The sequence below is a fragment of the Brachycentrus maculatus genome, unplaced genomic scaffold, assembly GCF_059751285.1.
Source record: "Brachycentrus maculatus isolate JH-2025_06_01 unplaced genomic scaffold, ASM5975128v1 h1tg000220l, whole genome shotgun sequence".
In the NCBI taxonomy this organism is placed as follows: domain Eukaryota; kingdom Metazoa; phylum Arthropoda; class Insecta; order Trichoptera; family Brachycentridae; genus Brachycentrus; species Brachycentrus maculatus.
The window spans coordinates 921486-936350 of NW_028280971.1; the positions used below are offsets into that span (position 1 = coordinate 921486).

The 14865-nt window shown below is 32.8% G+C and overlaps 1 protein-coding gene across 2 annotated transcripts; it reads right to left on the bottom strand.

Annotated features, from left to right (window-relative positions):
• Positions 1-1326: 1326 nt before the first annotated feature.
• LOC148306931 (sodium-coupled monocarboxylate transporter 2-like) lies at positions 1327-12449 on the bottom strand. Of its 2 annotated transcripts, none has more exons than XM_088264196.1 (11): positions 12267-12449; positions 9010-9237; positions 8368-8492; positions 8127-8279; positions 7193-7415; positions 6625-6765; positions 6011-6140; positions 5842-5930; positions 4990-5260; positions 4218-4378; positions 1327-2199 (listed from the first exon to the last, which is right to left on the bottom strand). In XM_088264196.1, exons 2-11 carry the CDS (start codon positions 9219-9221, stop codon positions 1911-1913), a joined length of 1794 nt encoding a protein of 597 aa, XP_088120322.1. In that variant the 5' UTR covers positions 9222-9237; positions 12267-12449; the 3' UTR covers positions 1327-1910. The 2 variants fall into 2 exon arrangements, with proteins under 2 accessions (XP_088120322.1, XP_088120320.1); XM_088264194.1 differs by lacking the exon at positions 12267-12449 and adding an exon at positions 10038-10171 and having other exon boundaries at positions 1760-2199.
• Positions 12450-14865: the final 2416 nt, after the last annotated feature.

Below are 14865 nucleotides of genomic sequence, written 5' to 3' on the forward strand. Positions count from 1 at the left end.
GCTTTTTATGGCCCTATTCTAAGCGTTATGGATACTGCATTAGATTGATTGAGTGTGTTAACTAATGAATATAAGAATTTAATTGAAAAAAACCCTCAACTGTGAAACTAATATCTAAAACCAAAGATTTCAAAAAATAGAGAAAGAAATTTGTTTATTTATTATTATATATAAATATGAAGTTCTCGATGTACGTCCGATGATTACATGCATTACCTTGACTTACTACCTTCTTTCGTTTTTTAAATACATTATATTTATTGTAACTTTTATATTTATGTGTGTGTATGTGTGTGGGTGTTGGTGTGTGCGGGTATGTGCGGGTGTGAGTAAATAAATTTCTTTATTGAGTTTACCGAAAGTCTCATTTAGTTAGACTCAATAGAAAGTTCTTTGAATTAATTTACTTGGCTTAGTAAGCCGTGTACTAAGCTTTGAAAATAGGTGTTTGCGGAGAATCTTAGGTGTGCGGTGGTTTGACTTTGTGAGGAATGAAGAGATAAGGCGTAGGACGCAGCAAATCTTGGTCACAACTGTCGTCAAGAAAAGGCGATTCAGTTGGCTTGGCCATGTACTCCGCATGCCTCCTGAGAGCCTTAATCAAGCTTGCCTCTTTTACAAGGCATCAGGTTCGCGCCGCCCAGGACGACCACTGCTGACAATTCGTCGGCAGTTCTCGTCAGAACTTCGGGACGCGGATCTGACTTGGGAGGATGCAAGGGAGCTGGCAGCCGACAGAAAAGCCTGGAGACAGTTTGTGGACTCCATATGCTCCACCTAGGGAGCGGATATGGTTATTATTATTATTAGTAAGCATACGAGAAACTTAAAATGAAACGTTTAAAACTATATTTCAACAGAATCATTTATATTTTTTATTTTTATTTTCTAGGATGGTTCGATATGTTTATGACATAACCATAGTTTCTCTAGAACAACTATAGTTGCACGGTGACATCTTGTGGTCAAACCTGGAACATTTCGAATATTCATTCCTGAATAATTTCCATACAATATACGTAAAGAGCATAGTATTATATGTACAACTCCATAGAACGCATATCAAGTATTGGGTTGGAATCTAAGTCTTTTCAGATTTCACTTAAAGGTATTTTTTACTTGTATATTTATGTGTGTTTGCATCTTTGCATATATCGCTCACTTCTTTCAAGAACGTCATAAATAAAAAAATCGTCAATTTTTAGCTGTGCAAGTTTTCAGAATGCCCAGAAAATGTACTATATCCCAGCAAAAGCGGCATATTTTTAACTTAATATTTACCAGCTATAGGGCAGAAAGTGTTGTTTTTACATTTTGAAGAAAATGTTTTGTTTAATTATTTTTGTAATTAAAATAAATATTTTTCAAATGGGAAAAAAAATCAGGTTTTGCCTAAAGAGATCAGTTGCACAATAAAAAGTTCAATAAGTGGCTTGATATTTATTTTTAATACATTGTGTTTTATGTTTAAACTTTAAAAACGTGCTCCTGAAAAATCAAGTTTTTTGATTTATGACGTTCTTGAAAGGAGTGAGCGATATAAGATATTTTGATGTTATATTTGGTGCTTTAGTAAACATTCAGTAGTAAGGTTACATTGGTCTGCTTAATAATTTATGCGTAATAGCTAAAATTTGGAGAATCGAAGGAAACATTTTCGTCACATTTAGATTTTTTTATTTACATATGTGACAAAATATTTAACAAATACCCTGACTTATTGAAAACAAATGTTTCTTGAATTAATTTTTCGATTGGCAGGAATTGAACCCGCGACTCGACCCAACTACATCACACAACCTACCAAAGTACATAAATGACATAATAAAATTACAAAATATACACGTATAAAACAAATCCCATTATGGACTAATTTATCAGATTTTTTTATCTTTAACATTTTAGACGAATCATTTGTCTTCAATAGTTTCTTTGAGAGTCTGCATTATGAGGTCTAGTTCTTCATACTTTGCATCTTGTTCGGCTGGTTTCTTCTCTTGGTCTCTGATTCTCTTTGGCAAAAATCTTCTGACGACTGGACTGAAGTACTCCAACTTTTCTCTCGACGAGTCGAGAGGCTTAGTCAAGTAACTGACTGGTAGTCCGACCACTAATACGGTCAGAGTACCAAGGAGAGAGTACCACATGAAGGAAACTTTGTGCACGAATAACACATCATCAAGTCCACTGTCGTTATGCCTAAAAAACATGAATTTAATTAAATTAGTTAACATTACATCCATACCCGCCGATTAATTTGACTATTAACCTGACCGCTCTCAAGTATTTGGCATACCTGATCTTGTTAAGTTTTTCTCCGTCTTCCTCTGCCTCTTTTTTCAAAAACTTGGCACGATCAGGTATGCGAAATACTTGAAAGCGGTCAGGTTAGGAGTCGAAACAATCGGCGGGTGTGTTTGAGGAGATGCATGAACGTGAAAGAGGCGAGGAATATTTTCTGGTGTGGCGTTCTATTCTCTCTGCCTACCCCTGCGGGGAAGCGGCGTGATGGTTAGTTAGTTATTTTAACTACTTTTTATTTTATTATAAGTACACTTTAACCAACCGGTTTCGACTAGAACCTTATCATCAGGGTTTATTGAATTCTAAAACATTAAAATACTCAAAGTTAATTACATTCCCTTACCAAAAACTTCCACACACTCCGTACACCATATGAAGATATGATTTTAAAAATATGATTATGAAATATGATTTAAAAATTCCTAAATATTATTTTTATTGTGCAATGCATAGCAACTCCAAATAACAACTACGAATGGAATCGCCCAAAAACAGTATGAAGCCGCGCGCGCATACGTAAAGTGGAGCACACACACAAAAACCTACAGTGCGGAATTTTCCTTCTATTAAATTAGTTAACACTAATATTCTGAGAGCTTTCCGAGACTGTTGTTGCAAAAACAGAAGGATTGGGCTAGCTCTTTAAAAACATGTATCACAATTCATTGTGATGTTCATAGCTCATATTTGAGTTTAGAAGTAAGCAAAAGACTGGATATTTGCTTTAAGTTATTTTCAGTGACGTAGAGTTAGGTTAGGTTTGGTAAGGCTAGGTTCGGTAAGGTGAAGTTTTTGTCTTTAGATGGGAGTTGCAATTATAATTTACCTTTTTTATATACAACTCTCCTTATCATTCATCGTTAACTTAGAAAAGTTTACTAGTTGTCACTTTCTAAGTGGTATTACACAAAGTAAACGATGAATGATAAAGAGATTGTTATTATTTATCTTGCTTATTTTGTACAAGGTTTATAGTTCATTAAATGGATTTGTGCTTCTTCTATTTTCTGTTAATTTATTTTTTATTTCAAACTGTGTTGTTATTTTATTATTATTTTAAACCAGAGGAATAATCATTCTCAACATTTGCTCATTGCTATGAGAAAAGCATGTAAAACTTCTTAGAAGAAACCGAGCTATTGACTGCCGTCAACAGGCCTTCCGTCTAACTAAAAGAGAGAGTTAGGTCAGGTCAGGTAAGGTTTGGTTAGGTAAGGTTAGGCATAAAATTGACTTATATGGGATTAAGCTAGAAAATATTGCGATAGATTGTTTATTTGACATTCAACGAAATGAATTTACGTTTTTGACTCCTATTCACAACCAAAGGGTGTATAGGGCACCGAATTGTTTCAATGCGGTAAAAAGCAATGGTTAAACATTCGGGGTTGCATACCCGTGCTCTAACAAGCTTAGATACAAGTCACTGGGCAATTGAACGACTCTCTTGTACTTATACGAGTATGGTTAGTAACTGTAAAAAAATAAGATACCTTGTAGAAAACTATATCGATATTAGGTAGACCAACTTTAGTGGATGTATTCAAAATATTCTATGGGTGATTCGTTGACCCACATGGATATCCATAAACTTTTAATGAAGCGCTATAAAAATTGATATTGTTCCTGAACCCTTTTTTATATCAGCATACAAAACATAAAGATATCAGAATAACTTTCATATTTTATTTTATTTTATCTTAATTTATCCTAAGATATAAATACGTGTATTGAAGGAATATACTCTTTTATATGACAGGCCTGTTTACGTTTGTTTTATGGCCCATAAAGACGTGGATGTGCAGCCCTATTGTAGTTTTAACTAAACTATTAAACTTGATGAAAAGGAGAAATCCACTTACATTTATTCCTGGGAGAGGGATAATAATATAAAATATAAAGCAAGAACTCACTCGGCCGTGAAAGTATTGGTAATGTTTATGGAGGAGTCGCATTGATCCATGGAGAACGGTTTGCTGGTATATGTGATAGCTCCGCTCTTTATGGCCATCGAATTACCATAAAGTACCCATGCCATAAATATGACACTAGTAAACGCTCCAATTATAGTACCCTGGAAAATGCAGTTATTAAATTCGATTAAAATTGATTCATGCGCAAAATTGGGTATTTTTGTGTGATATGGTTTTATAATGGGTAGCACAGCGAAGTGCTACTACTGATACATAAAGTGGAACATGGAATTGGCAAAAATTGTCAAAAGAAATATTAAAGCTGAGTGAACACAGTTGAAATGCGTTTCTTCCGACAGACGTGTGGAAAATAAATGCATAATATAATTAAAAATGAAGATATTAGAAAAGGATGCAAGGCTGAATTAGGAATGGTTGAAATGATTAATAAAATTTCATCAATGTGGTTTGGAGATATGGAGGGAATGGATTCCCTGAAAATGGCTAAAAAACTACATTTGGCAAATGTGAATGGGAGAACGAATAAAGGAGGGCCAAAAAAAGTCCTGATCAATATGAATCTAAAATCTGGTCATATTAAAAGTCTACATAACAGAAGGGTATGTATGACTATATTATGGATGTGAAGGAAACTAGGAGTGTATGTTAAGACACATAAATGTGGCATTTCATTTTCACTACCTACCTCTGCAGAGAAAAGGCATTATGGTGGTAGTACATAGTAGTTATTTTGTAATTATATATTTTTTACCTTAGAATTCGCTCTTGAAAAAAGCATTCCCATCATGAAAGTTCCCAACATGGCTCCATTTGTGATTCCGCTGAAGCTGATCAATAGCTGTAAAATACTTCCCAGTTTTTCAACCAAAGACACCATGAATATGCTCATGATTCCGACAATGACCACCACAAGTTTCATTATGGTGCTGGCGTTGGAATCAGAAGCAACATTTGGGAAGAACGGGCAGACGAAATCCTTATATACTAGTCCAGCAATGGTGTTGAGAAAAGACGACATTGAACTGTGGAAATCGAAACAAATCAATTAATGAAGGAATCAATTCAACATTCTACAAAATGCATGAAGGTATTGTTTAAAATAATGAATGTAATGCTTTATAGAAACAAAAAAAAACACTATTTATTGTAATATTTTGTACATTAACCTTTTCCGTACTGATAATCTAAAAATTACACGTAATCCAAAGTGAGTTACCAAAAACCATAGTCCATAATTGTATGGAAATCGTAGTACGCAGGTCGTAGCAAATGCCAACTAGCCGCCGACTGAGTCATAGGTGACGCGTCTATCCCAACGCGCCATCAGTTAGCGACTGAATACCGCCATCCGAGGTCAGAAATCGGATCAAACGAAAGCCGAATAGTCTAGTTGTCTCACTCTCTTACATAGTATATCACATTTATTAGAATGAAAGAAATAACATATCACTAGCAGACAAAAAAATAACGCGTTAATATATACATTGATATAAAAAATACGTAGATCTTGCGGTAGGTACCGACTGATTGTACCTTTTATCAAAAGGAATATTTCGAAACATTTAACGATTTGAAATTATAAAAACCAATGGAAATTAATTACCTTAGAGCGGCACTGAAGACACCTGCCATAAACAAGCCCGGTAAACCTGGGATATTTCGGGCAGTATCCATAAGGTAATATGGTAGTATCTGGAATTTAAAAAGAGGTAGATTAAAAACAAAAGACGTTATAAATACTTAAACTAACATAAATATGCATTGAAATTTACTTGATCAGATCTTGTTATTACTCCAGCAGTCAGTGGATCACACCCATGATATTTTGAGAACATTATCAATCCGCAAAAGAGACACATTGCTTTGATTATAGCAATGGCAACGCTGAAGATATACAAAACTCTGAAAGGAAAAAGTCTTATAAAATAAAACCACAAGAATTCAATAATTGCAAAGGGGGTGTATACCAAAAGTCATGAAATATATTGTATTTTTGTACTCGTATATTTAAAAAAAAAAATTACGATACCGGTTAAAATTGATGATAATCTTCAAAAAACTTTCCATGAATTTCTACATATTTTTTTCCAAAGACTCCTCCATTCTCGGTACACCTTCTAGATGATCAAGATAGGAACCTCTCTCAGAATCATTGTCACAGTTGCTTGGAAATTGTCAATACTATGAAAAAATAGTGCAGTTTTAACCCTCGAGAACAAAAAAAAATGGCTGAAACTAGATCACAGCAAAATGAATTTTAGTCTGTTGTAAACCTTAGGGTCTTTCTCACCTCACTTAACTAATTCAAACACGCTTTGACCACTAAAGGTGAAATACATTTCATGACTTTTGAGACACAACATGTAAAAGAAAAAAAAGAACAAACTTTGTGGCATCTTTCATTGTTGGAACGGATAGAAATCTTTGGATGCACAGTTGATTTACTCCCATAGAAGAAACCCAACCAAAGCACATCCCCACAGTAGCAGTCCAAAATGTTATACGTTTTGTTGGGTCTAAATCCATGCTAAAAAGATGAAAAACTTAATCATTACACATTTAGTTTTTATTCAATCATTATCTTAATATTTGTTTCTTTAATGTAAAACGAGCCTAAGCTCTTAAACAGACTTTAGGAGAGGAAACTGCAACAAAAGTTGACTGAAAGCTCCCCTCTTTCCTCCTTCATATTTCCATTCCTGGTTATGACATTTTAATTTTTTTGAAGATATAACGTTTTTTCCATCCTAGTCAAGGTTCATAAATGTCAAATGCAAGCTTACTTAGCAATGCGATTTCATGATATTCTAATTAGGTACTAAGTTTTCAAAAATCGTTTAATTATTAGGTTTAAAGTAACAACACTTTTCATATCTTTCAACGAACAATTTCTTTCTTGGCGTGTATTTTGGTCATTTACTTTCTTGATTTGAATATTACTATTGATTACCTACTCAAAGAAAACGATTCTCTCTTGTTCATCAGAAACTGTCCATATTTTAGAAACTCCTCCTCCGTTATAAATGCCGACAATAAGTACAACAACTATTGAACCATTCATTGTAATAAATTGGATTGTGTCTGTCCAGACTACAGCTTTTAATCCTCCGATTGTAGTGTAGAAGATACACACGATGCTTACAATTGGCGTTATGTATTTCATATCCATTCCAGTAACTGTAATGATAAAAAATACTTTCAATTATTAAACGTTGTTTTTCTCTTCCATATTCATGCATCCCCTAATACGTACCCGACGATTATTTTGACTTCAAACTTGACCACTTTCAAACATTTGAAATACTTGGTAATACCTCGATAATATCTTGGTAATACCTTATTCCTCGATCGTCTTCTACTCTTATTAACAACTACATTCGTTTCATAAATTTGTTACCTTTCTTAGTTTTATCAATAATGCTTATTGTAATCTATTAGAAACATCTCTTACCTAGATCGATTGCCATAGCAGAACACAAATAACAATAGAACAGTAACTATGTAATATATTAGAAACATCACTTGCTTAGAAAGAATGCCATAGCAGTATGGTTTCTAGTTGGATACCACTTTAATTTATCAGAAGGGAAGCAAGATGAAAGCGGATTACTTTTTACACAAATTTATTCAGTTCTATCAAATTACAATCAAGAAAATACTTAAGAATAATCGCGTGATTCTAATATGAGAACAGTTGAAGTACGTGTCGATCTGAGGACGGGCGGCGACGAAGTGTAACGGGCTCGCTTCCGTTCGTTGCGGGCTTCGTGTAGGGAGCTCGCTATTTCACTCGATTTGAGTTGCCATAGTCGATGTGTGGGTTGCCACAGCAGGAACACACATAATAATAGAACAGTTACTATGTAATCTATTAGAAACATCACTTACCTAGATTGAATGCCATAGCAGGAACACACATTACAATAGGAACAGTAACCACGCAATCTATTAGAAATATCAAGGAGGCCATGTGTCTGACATTTTTGCAAAATCTCATTTCGAGATATTCGTAACTCGATGTGAGTTGAAGGTCATAAAAAACTGGAAAAAAATGTTGGTATGATACTGGCGTTCAACAGTCTGTCAAATGTGTCATTATTGATTCAGATAATGCTCGAAAATATGTTACCTGGTAGAAAAACGAATCCAATGATGATGCTAGCAAATATACTGCCAAGACAAGTTGCAGCATACTGGGTTCCATAAGTATATACTTCGGCTGGCATTCCCAAAAGTGTTACGGCAGAAATATAACTGAATAATACAATAAAATAACTGGGATTCAAAAAAGTGGCATGTAAATAAGTATATTTTTTTTGGTCATATTGATAATTTTTTATTGAAATGTAAAATAAAATATTTGTTTTTAAAATAAAACACCACCCTAATGACACACCCATATTATATTTTTGTACCACTTATGCCACGTAATCAAAGAAATAATAAAAAATCATTTTAATTGTTTTAACTGGTATATAAATTATTAATTCGACATTGACTTGTTAATGTTATTAGGTGTCGACACTCCTTATCATTCAGTGGTATTACATAAAGTGAATAATGAATGATAAGTAGAGTGTTATATTACCATAACCAAAAAGTTAACAATGCTTAAATTTTAACAAATCATAACGTTTTCAGAAATGTTACGGCAGAAATATAACTAGCTAATGAAATAAAATAAAGTAAGTTGGTAAAAGTGGTGCGTAAATATAAGACAATAGGGCGCTTTGGGAATGTTTTTTTGACGTACTGTAATCAGAATTTTTACCTGGCAGCTAAAGATGTCGCAATTGGAAAAATTCCCATGTTTTTTCCTCCCAGAAGGTAATCTTTTGCTGTGTTTTGTTTCTTAATAACTCCAAAGTATATTCCAACAAGGGCTGAGATTACAAGCATCCCCGCGAAAAAGAAATAATCGTATAGCGTGAATGTCAGGTAATCGAGCTTCATCCCCCTGTTGTGTTCTGTACTGTTCATCATTGTGATTTGGAGTTATCTGTAATAAATAAATAAATAAAAATATATATATTACCAACGTATTACCAAAAAAATAAGGATATACCAAAAAATCTAGGCCTACCGACGAAGGTGATAAACCCACTGCGTACTCTAGAAGTCATTAAAGGTGTGTTAAAGACCCCGGAGGAAAATGAGAGGACTAGGTAGTGGGATATATGTTTATATTTTTCTTCCACCCTCTTTATGAGGGGGTATTTTAACAATTTTCCTTCACCCTGTCAACAAATTTTCTTTTTAACAATTAAAAAAATATATTTTTCTTTATGGTATAGTAATAATATATTATAAATTTTGTATTGTTAATGAAAATACTAGAAGCTATAAAATAAAACTATATTTTTAACCACCATGGTACATATCAATCAGGGTGCTTTTTAAAACCGGTTGGAAAAAAGTACCAATTCAAAATCTTCGAACAAATATAACCTAACTAACTAACCATCACGCCACTTCCTCGCAGGGGTAGGCAGAGAGAATAGAACGCCACACCACTCTGTCTTTGCAAACATTCTTCGCCTCTTCCACGTTCATGCATCTCCTCATACGTAACCGCCGATCATTACGACTCCTTACCTGACCACTTTCAAGTATTTGGCATACCTGATCGTGCCATGTTTTTCTCGGTCTCCCTCTGCTCCTTTTTTCAATAACATTCGCCTTATAAATTTGTATTACCGTTCTTTCCTCACTCATTCCCTATGTCCAAACCATCTCAACACAGCTTTCTTATTTTTTTAAAAATATAACCTTATATTAATGAAATTAATCTGGACGTACCTTATATTATATTATATGGGATATTCGTACTGACGTGTAGTTGATTTGGTAAGCATACGTATGTAGATAAACGATTCCACAATATACCATTGTTAGATTGTTGTAGATCACAACTGTTTTCGCCTGTGGTCCAGCTTACGAAACCAGCGCTTTGAGTGACTGTAATGGACTGTTTAGTAACTGCGAAACTACGTAAGACCATTGTACGTTGAACGTATTAGTGTAGGTACTGAACGTATTAGTGTGTCATTGTGTACTCTTGAGATGTTCCACATGGTTCCGTAACTCCGACCGTACTTGACACCAGGATAAAAGTCATTAGGACATCTCGGTTATCGGATTTTCGGGAGCAGATGTACTTAATATTATTCCATCTGATATTTATTTATTTTTATTTTATTTGTTCGGGAACTGTACAGTTTTACATTTAAAAAAGTAAATAATAAATAATAGTTACATTAACAATAATAAACATAACATTATATTAACAAAAATAGTTACATTAATAAAAACAAAACCAATTAAACAATTCCACATTTGTGTTATAATAAGTATTAAAAACATTAAGAGATAAAAAAATTATTGTGAAAATATTTGTTTATTTATACCTTTCGCGTTATATTTACTCCGATTTTATCAGTGTTTTGCTAGTGATATTGGTTTCTTTTCACAACTTTTTAGTAAATAAATTATTTCTTTGTGCTAAGTTCTTTGTTCTTCTTCGTGCTAAGTGAAAAAGAACAACCCGGTACTTCTCATGGCAGAAAACGGAAGGCAGAATTTCTATCGCGACTTACAGAAAGACATTTTTTGGAAAAACTACCACGGACCGAAAAAAATCATCCCCGACTGCGAAGTGTATTGTGTGTACTAGCAAAAAACTAAGAAAAGAGTCTAGTTATAGGTGTAAATAATGCAAGATGTTATAATAAGTATTAAAAACATTAAGAGATAAAAAAATTGTCCTTGATGAAAAATAATACATTAATTATTATCTTAAAACAAAATTCTTTTTTAAATATGTTTTATTCCCAACATTGTGAGTGTGTCCAAATACTTGTTCACAAATCTGGATTATCTCTGATTATAGGAGTTATTTTTCGCTTCTCATCAATGATGAAGAAGAATATGGAAGTCTGGGCAATTACAGGGCTGACGATCGTCATAGGCTGTTTAAGTGATCACATTACACACGTTCGATTCGGATTTCACACACTGATAAAAGATTTTCTGCTCAATAAAAAGCTTCTTTTCATCTCACCAATAGATCTCTCTAATGAAGTTCTAGTGATTCCAGAACAATGTTTCAAAATTAATTCATAAATGTAGAACTTCCAAGAATTTGAGTAGTGTGATTATCAATAATGGGTAGAATTGGTGAATGTTACACGTGTGTAAGGTGATCACTTAAACCAGCCTATGACGGTCGTCAGCCCCGTAAATACCCAGACTTCCAGATTCTTCTTTATCTTTGATGAGATGTCAAAAAAATAATGCTTTATTTCGTTTATAATTTTTTTGACATTGTATTATATATTTTCGTGTAATTATATAAATTTTGCTGAAATTGCTTCAGGAAATATTTAAATCCTGTGTTATATGAAACGTTGAAGCTCACTAAAATCATCACGCTACTTCACTGCAATGATAGGTTAGGTTAAGTTAGGTTTTATAAATATTATAACGAATACAACGCCACACCATTCTGTCTTCGCAAATAATCTTTACCTATTCATTATTTTTGCCTATTCTCATTCATTCCTGCCAATTATTCCGACTCCTAATTTGACCACTTGTTTACTGCAGCTGTCTTATTCACAAATGTCAAATATAATAGACGTACGACGCTTTATTATTTATCGATTCGGCATTAACTTTGTGGAATGACATTTTGATTATTTTTTAAAAATTAAGCACTTGTAATAAACCACTTATTGAGTTTTATTTTTATTATACACTACGACTGCACCTATAGATGAAAACATCTGCAAGTTTTCAAAACTAGTGGTGTATAATAAAAATAAAACTCACTAAGTTTACAAGTGTCAATTTTTTTAAAATAATGACGTACGTCGCCATTTGCAAAAATTATAACATATTCTGATACTGTGATTAATGTTGTACCACCTGTACAATAAGCCCCAATTTTCGGCACAGAATTGAACTTAACAAAGCACCTCACCTTGTTTATAAAACAAAGATTGTGTAATTAAATCTCGACTTACCTACCTTAGTATCTTGAGTATTCGATGAAAATTATTAACTTTTATCAATAAATCACTTGAACGATTATTTAATACATATAACAAATATGATAAACGTGTTAATAATTGTAATATGATACATTTTATATCACATTTCATGAACTCGTTCTCGTCACATGTTTAAACTGTTTAAAATGTATATTTTGCCTGTTTCAACAGTACTTGATTTAGTTATTTACTCATCTTCTGCGCGATGGCAAGATAACGGTTTTAGGATGACGTTGATTTATAATATTTATTTCAATATGAGGTTACGCATGCAGACGAAGACAATCAGATAAAAGGAACAGTTTAATTTTTAACTAGACTTGTATGAGACTTACACAAACAAATCAAATATGGAACAAAGGCAAAATAAAAGAATGGGTAAATGATCAAGAGTTAATTCTATGAAAGCTGCAAAATAGTTTATATTAACTTTTTCTCTCTTTTTGTGTATATATTAGGTTAAAATGGATAAAAACAATAAAAAAACGTATTTAAAAAGAACTCCACCGATAAGACACACAAGGTGGCTTGGTGGGTCTCTGAAAAAAATATTTTAAATATGTTTATAATTGTTCTTTAAATAGATCGTGAAATCGTGAAATGTCTACGTATATCGTAGTCGTACAGGAGAATGTGACCAACTAACATAACGTAAAATGTTCAGCAGGGCCATTAAATCACTTTTGCAAGGCATGAAAATAAACATCAATGCAGTTAGTCATTTTTAACAAGTAAATATATTATACTATTCTTCCAAGTATAAAATTCTTTGGGATTTTTTTCTGGGCAATATTAAGCTAGTAAGATATCAAATAGTCAATGAATACGTTTTTGTAAAAAATGCAATTGGTCACTTTCTCCTGTATGACTACGATATAAAACCGAAAGGTATGTATAACTTAATGTATGCATATAGTGAAAGCTGGCTAGTAATTTGGTTGTCAATCATAAGTAGAATGGCGAAGGTTGTACGTTTGTACAGTGATCGTTTAACTAGCCTATGACATAAGCCCTGTAAATACCCAGATTTCCATATTTTTCTTCGTCTATGTTATGTTAAAATGTAAAAATAATTTATATGTTAAATGCTAAAATCAAACACTGATTTTTAGAATCTCACAAATCGTGTTTTGTTGTTAAAAACATATTTAAAAAAAATGTTACCGTTTTTTCGCCTTTTGGCATGGCATTTTTAACCCAATGGTTGCCAGAGACGAGATATCTCGGCAAATGGCGGAGTGCCCGTATTGCCAGAGACGAGATATCTCGTCAGTACTTTTGATGACGTATTACTCCGCAGTTTTAACTCATATTGACAATCTGTCAAAAACGGAACATACATTGCCATCTGTTGAAGTTCTCACAAAATATTTTATAAAGTTTTTAAATACTTTTAAGTGATTTATCGGTATCACTTTCAGCTGACAGTTGACAGATGTCATTAGGGCTACCACTCAAACCACTTGAAATATTGATTATTTTAATCGATTGTTTTGAACGCCAGGGGTTTTTATTTTGCTCAATTTTTTTGTGTTTTTCTTATTATTTTAAAATATTATTGTGAAAATATTTGTTTATTTATACCTTTCGCGTTATATTTACTCCGATTTTATCAGTGTTTTGCTAGTGATATTGGTTTCTTTTCACAACTTTTTAGTAAATAAATTATTTCTTTGTGCTAAGTTCTTTGTTCTTCTTCGTGCTAAGTGAAAAAGAACAACCCGGTACTTCTCATGGCAGAAAACGGAAGGCAGAATTTCTATCGCGACTTACAGAAAGACATTTTTTGGAAAAACTACCACGGACCGAAAAAAATCATCCCCGACTGCGAAGTGTATTGTGTGTACTAGCAAAAAACTAAGAAAAGAGTCTAGTTATAGGTGTAAATAATGCAAGATGGCTCTTTGTGTTATACCGTGCTTTGAGAAGTACCACACAATGGAAAATTACTAATTTATCACATTTCTAACTAAACTTCATTCTAAGATACCTGATAAATAATAGTTGAGTGTTAATATTAAATTTACTATTTTTTTACATTTCAAACTATATTCCATTGATAAATAATAGTTTTGTGTTAATATTAAATTTAATAAAAACTTGCGTGTGCGACTCAGTGTGACAACCCTGTCTGAGATGAAAATTTGAAACTGGTTTAACTTCAAGAATAAAACTCTAACAATCGATGCGGGATATAATATTTGGTAAGTAAATTATAATTCAATAAAAACAACAAAAAAAATTCTTTAGACAACTTTTTTTTTTCAAAAAAATACTTGGCCTGTTGAGCACTGCGGCGTAATTTATTTGCGGCTATGAAAAGGTTAAATTGATGTCTATTTTCAAACTAACATAAGTTTGAAAATGCCATAACAAGGCGAGAGAATTGTCACAAATTTTATTTTTATGTGTTTCATAACAATCAAATACAATTTAGTAGACTCTAAAAATCGGAGGTTGAATTTAAGATTTAATATGTAAATTAAAATGGAGTTCTACAAATTAAACGTTAAATCTGTATTTTTGGTTTAGTTGTCATTTTATACAGAACGTAGACATAGGTTGTGTGTATGTTT

Excerpts from the sequence above, each read along its gene's own strand:
- LOC148306931 (XM_088264196.1), bottom strand. The coding sequence starts at position 9,221 with ATGATGAACAGTACAGAACACAACAGGGGGATGAAGCTCGATTACCTG. Across the intron at positions 6,141-6,624 it reads ACAATGAAAGATGCCACAAA|AGTTTTGTATATCTTCAGCG; the intron begins GTTTGTTCTTTT and ends TTTTCCTTTCAG. Across the intron at positions 5,261-5,841 it reads GTCTTCAGTGCCGCTCTAAG|TTCAATGTCGTCTTTTCTCA; the intron begins GTAATTAATTTC and ends CGATTTCCACAG.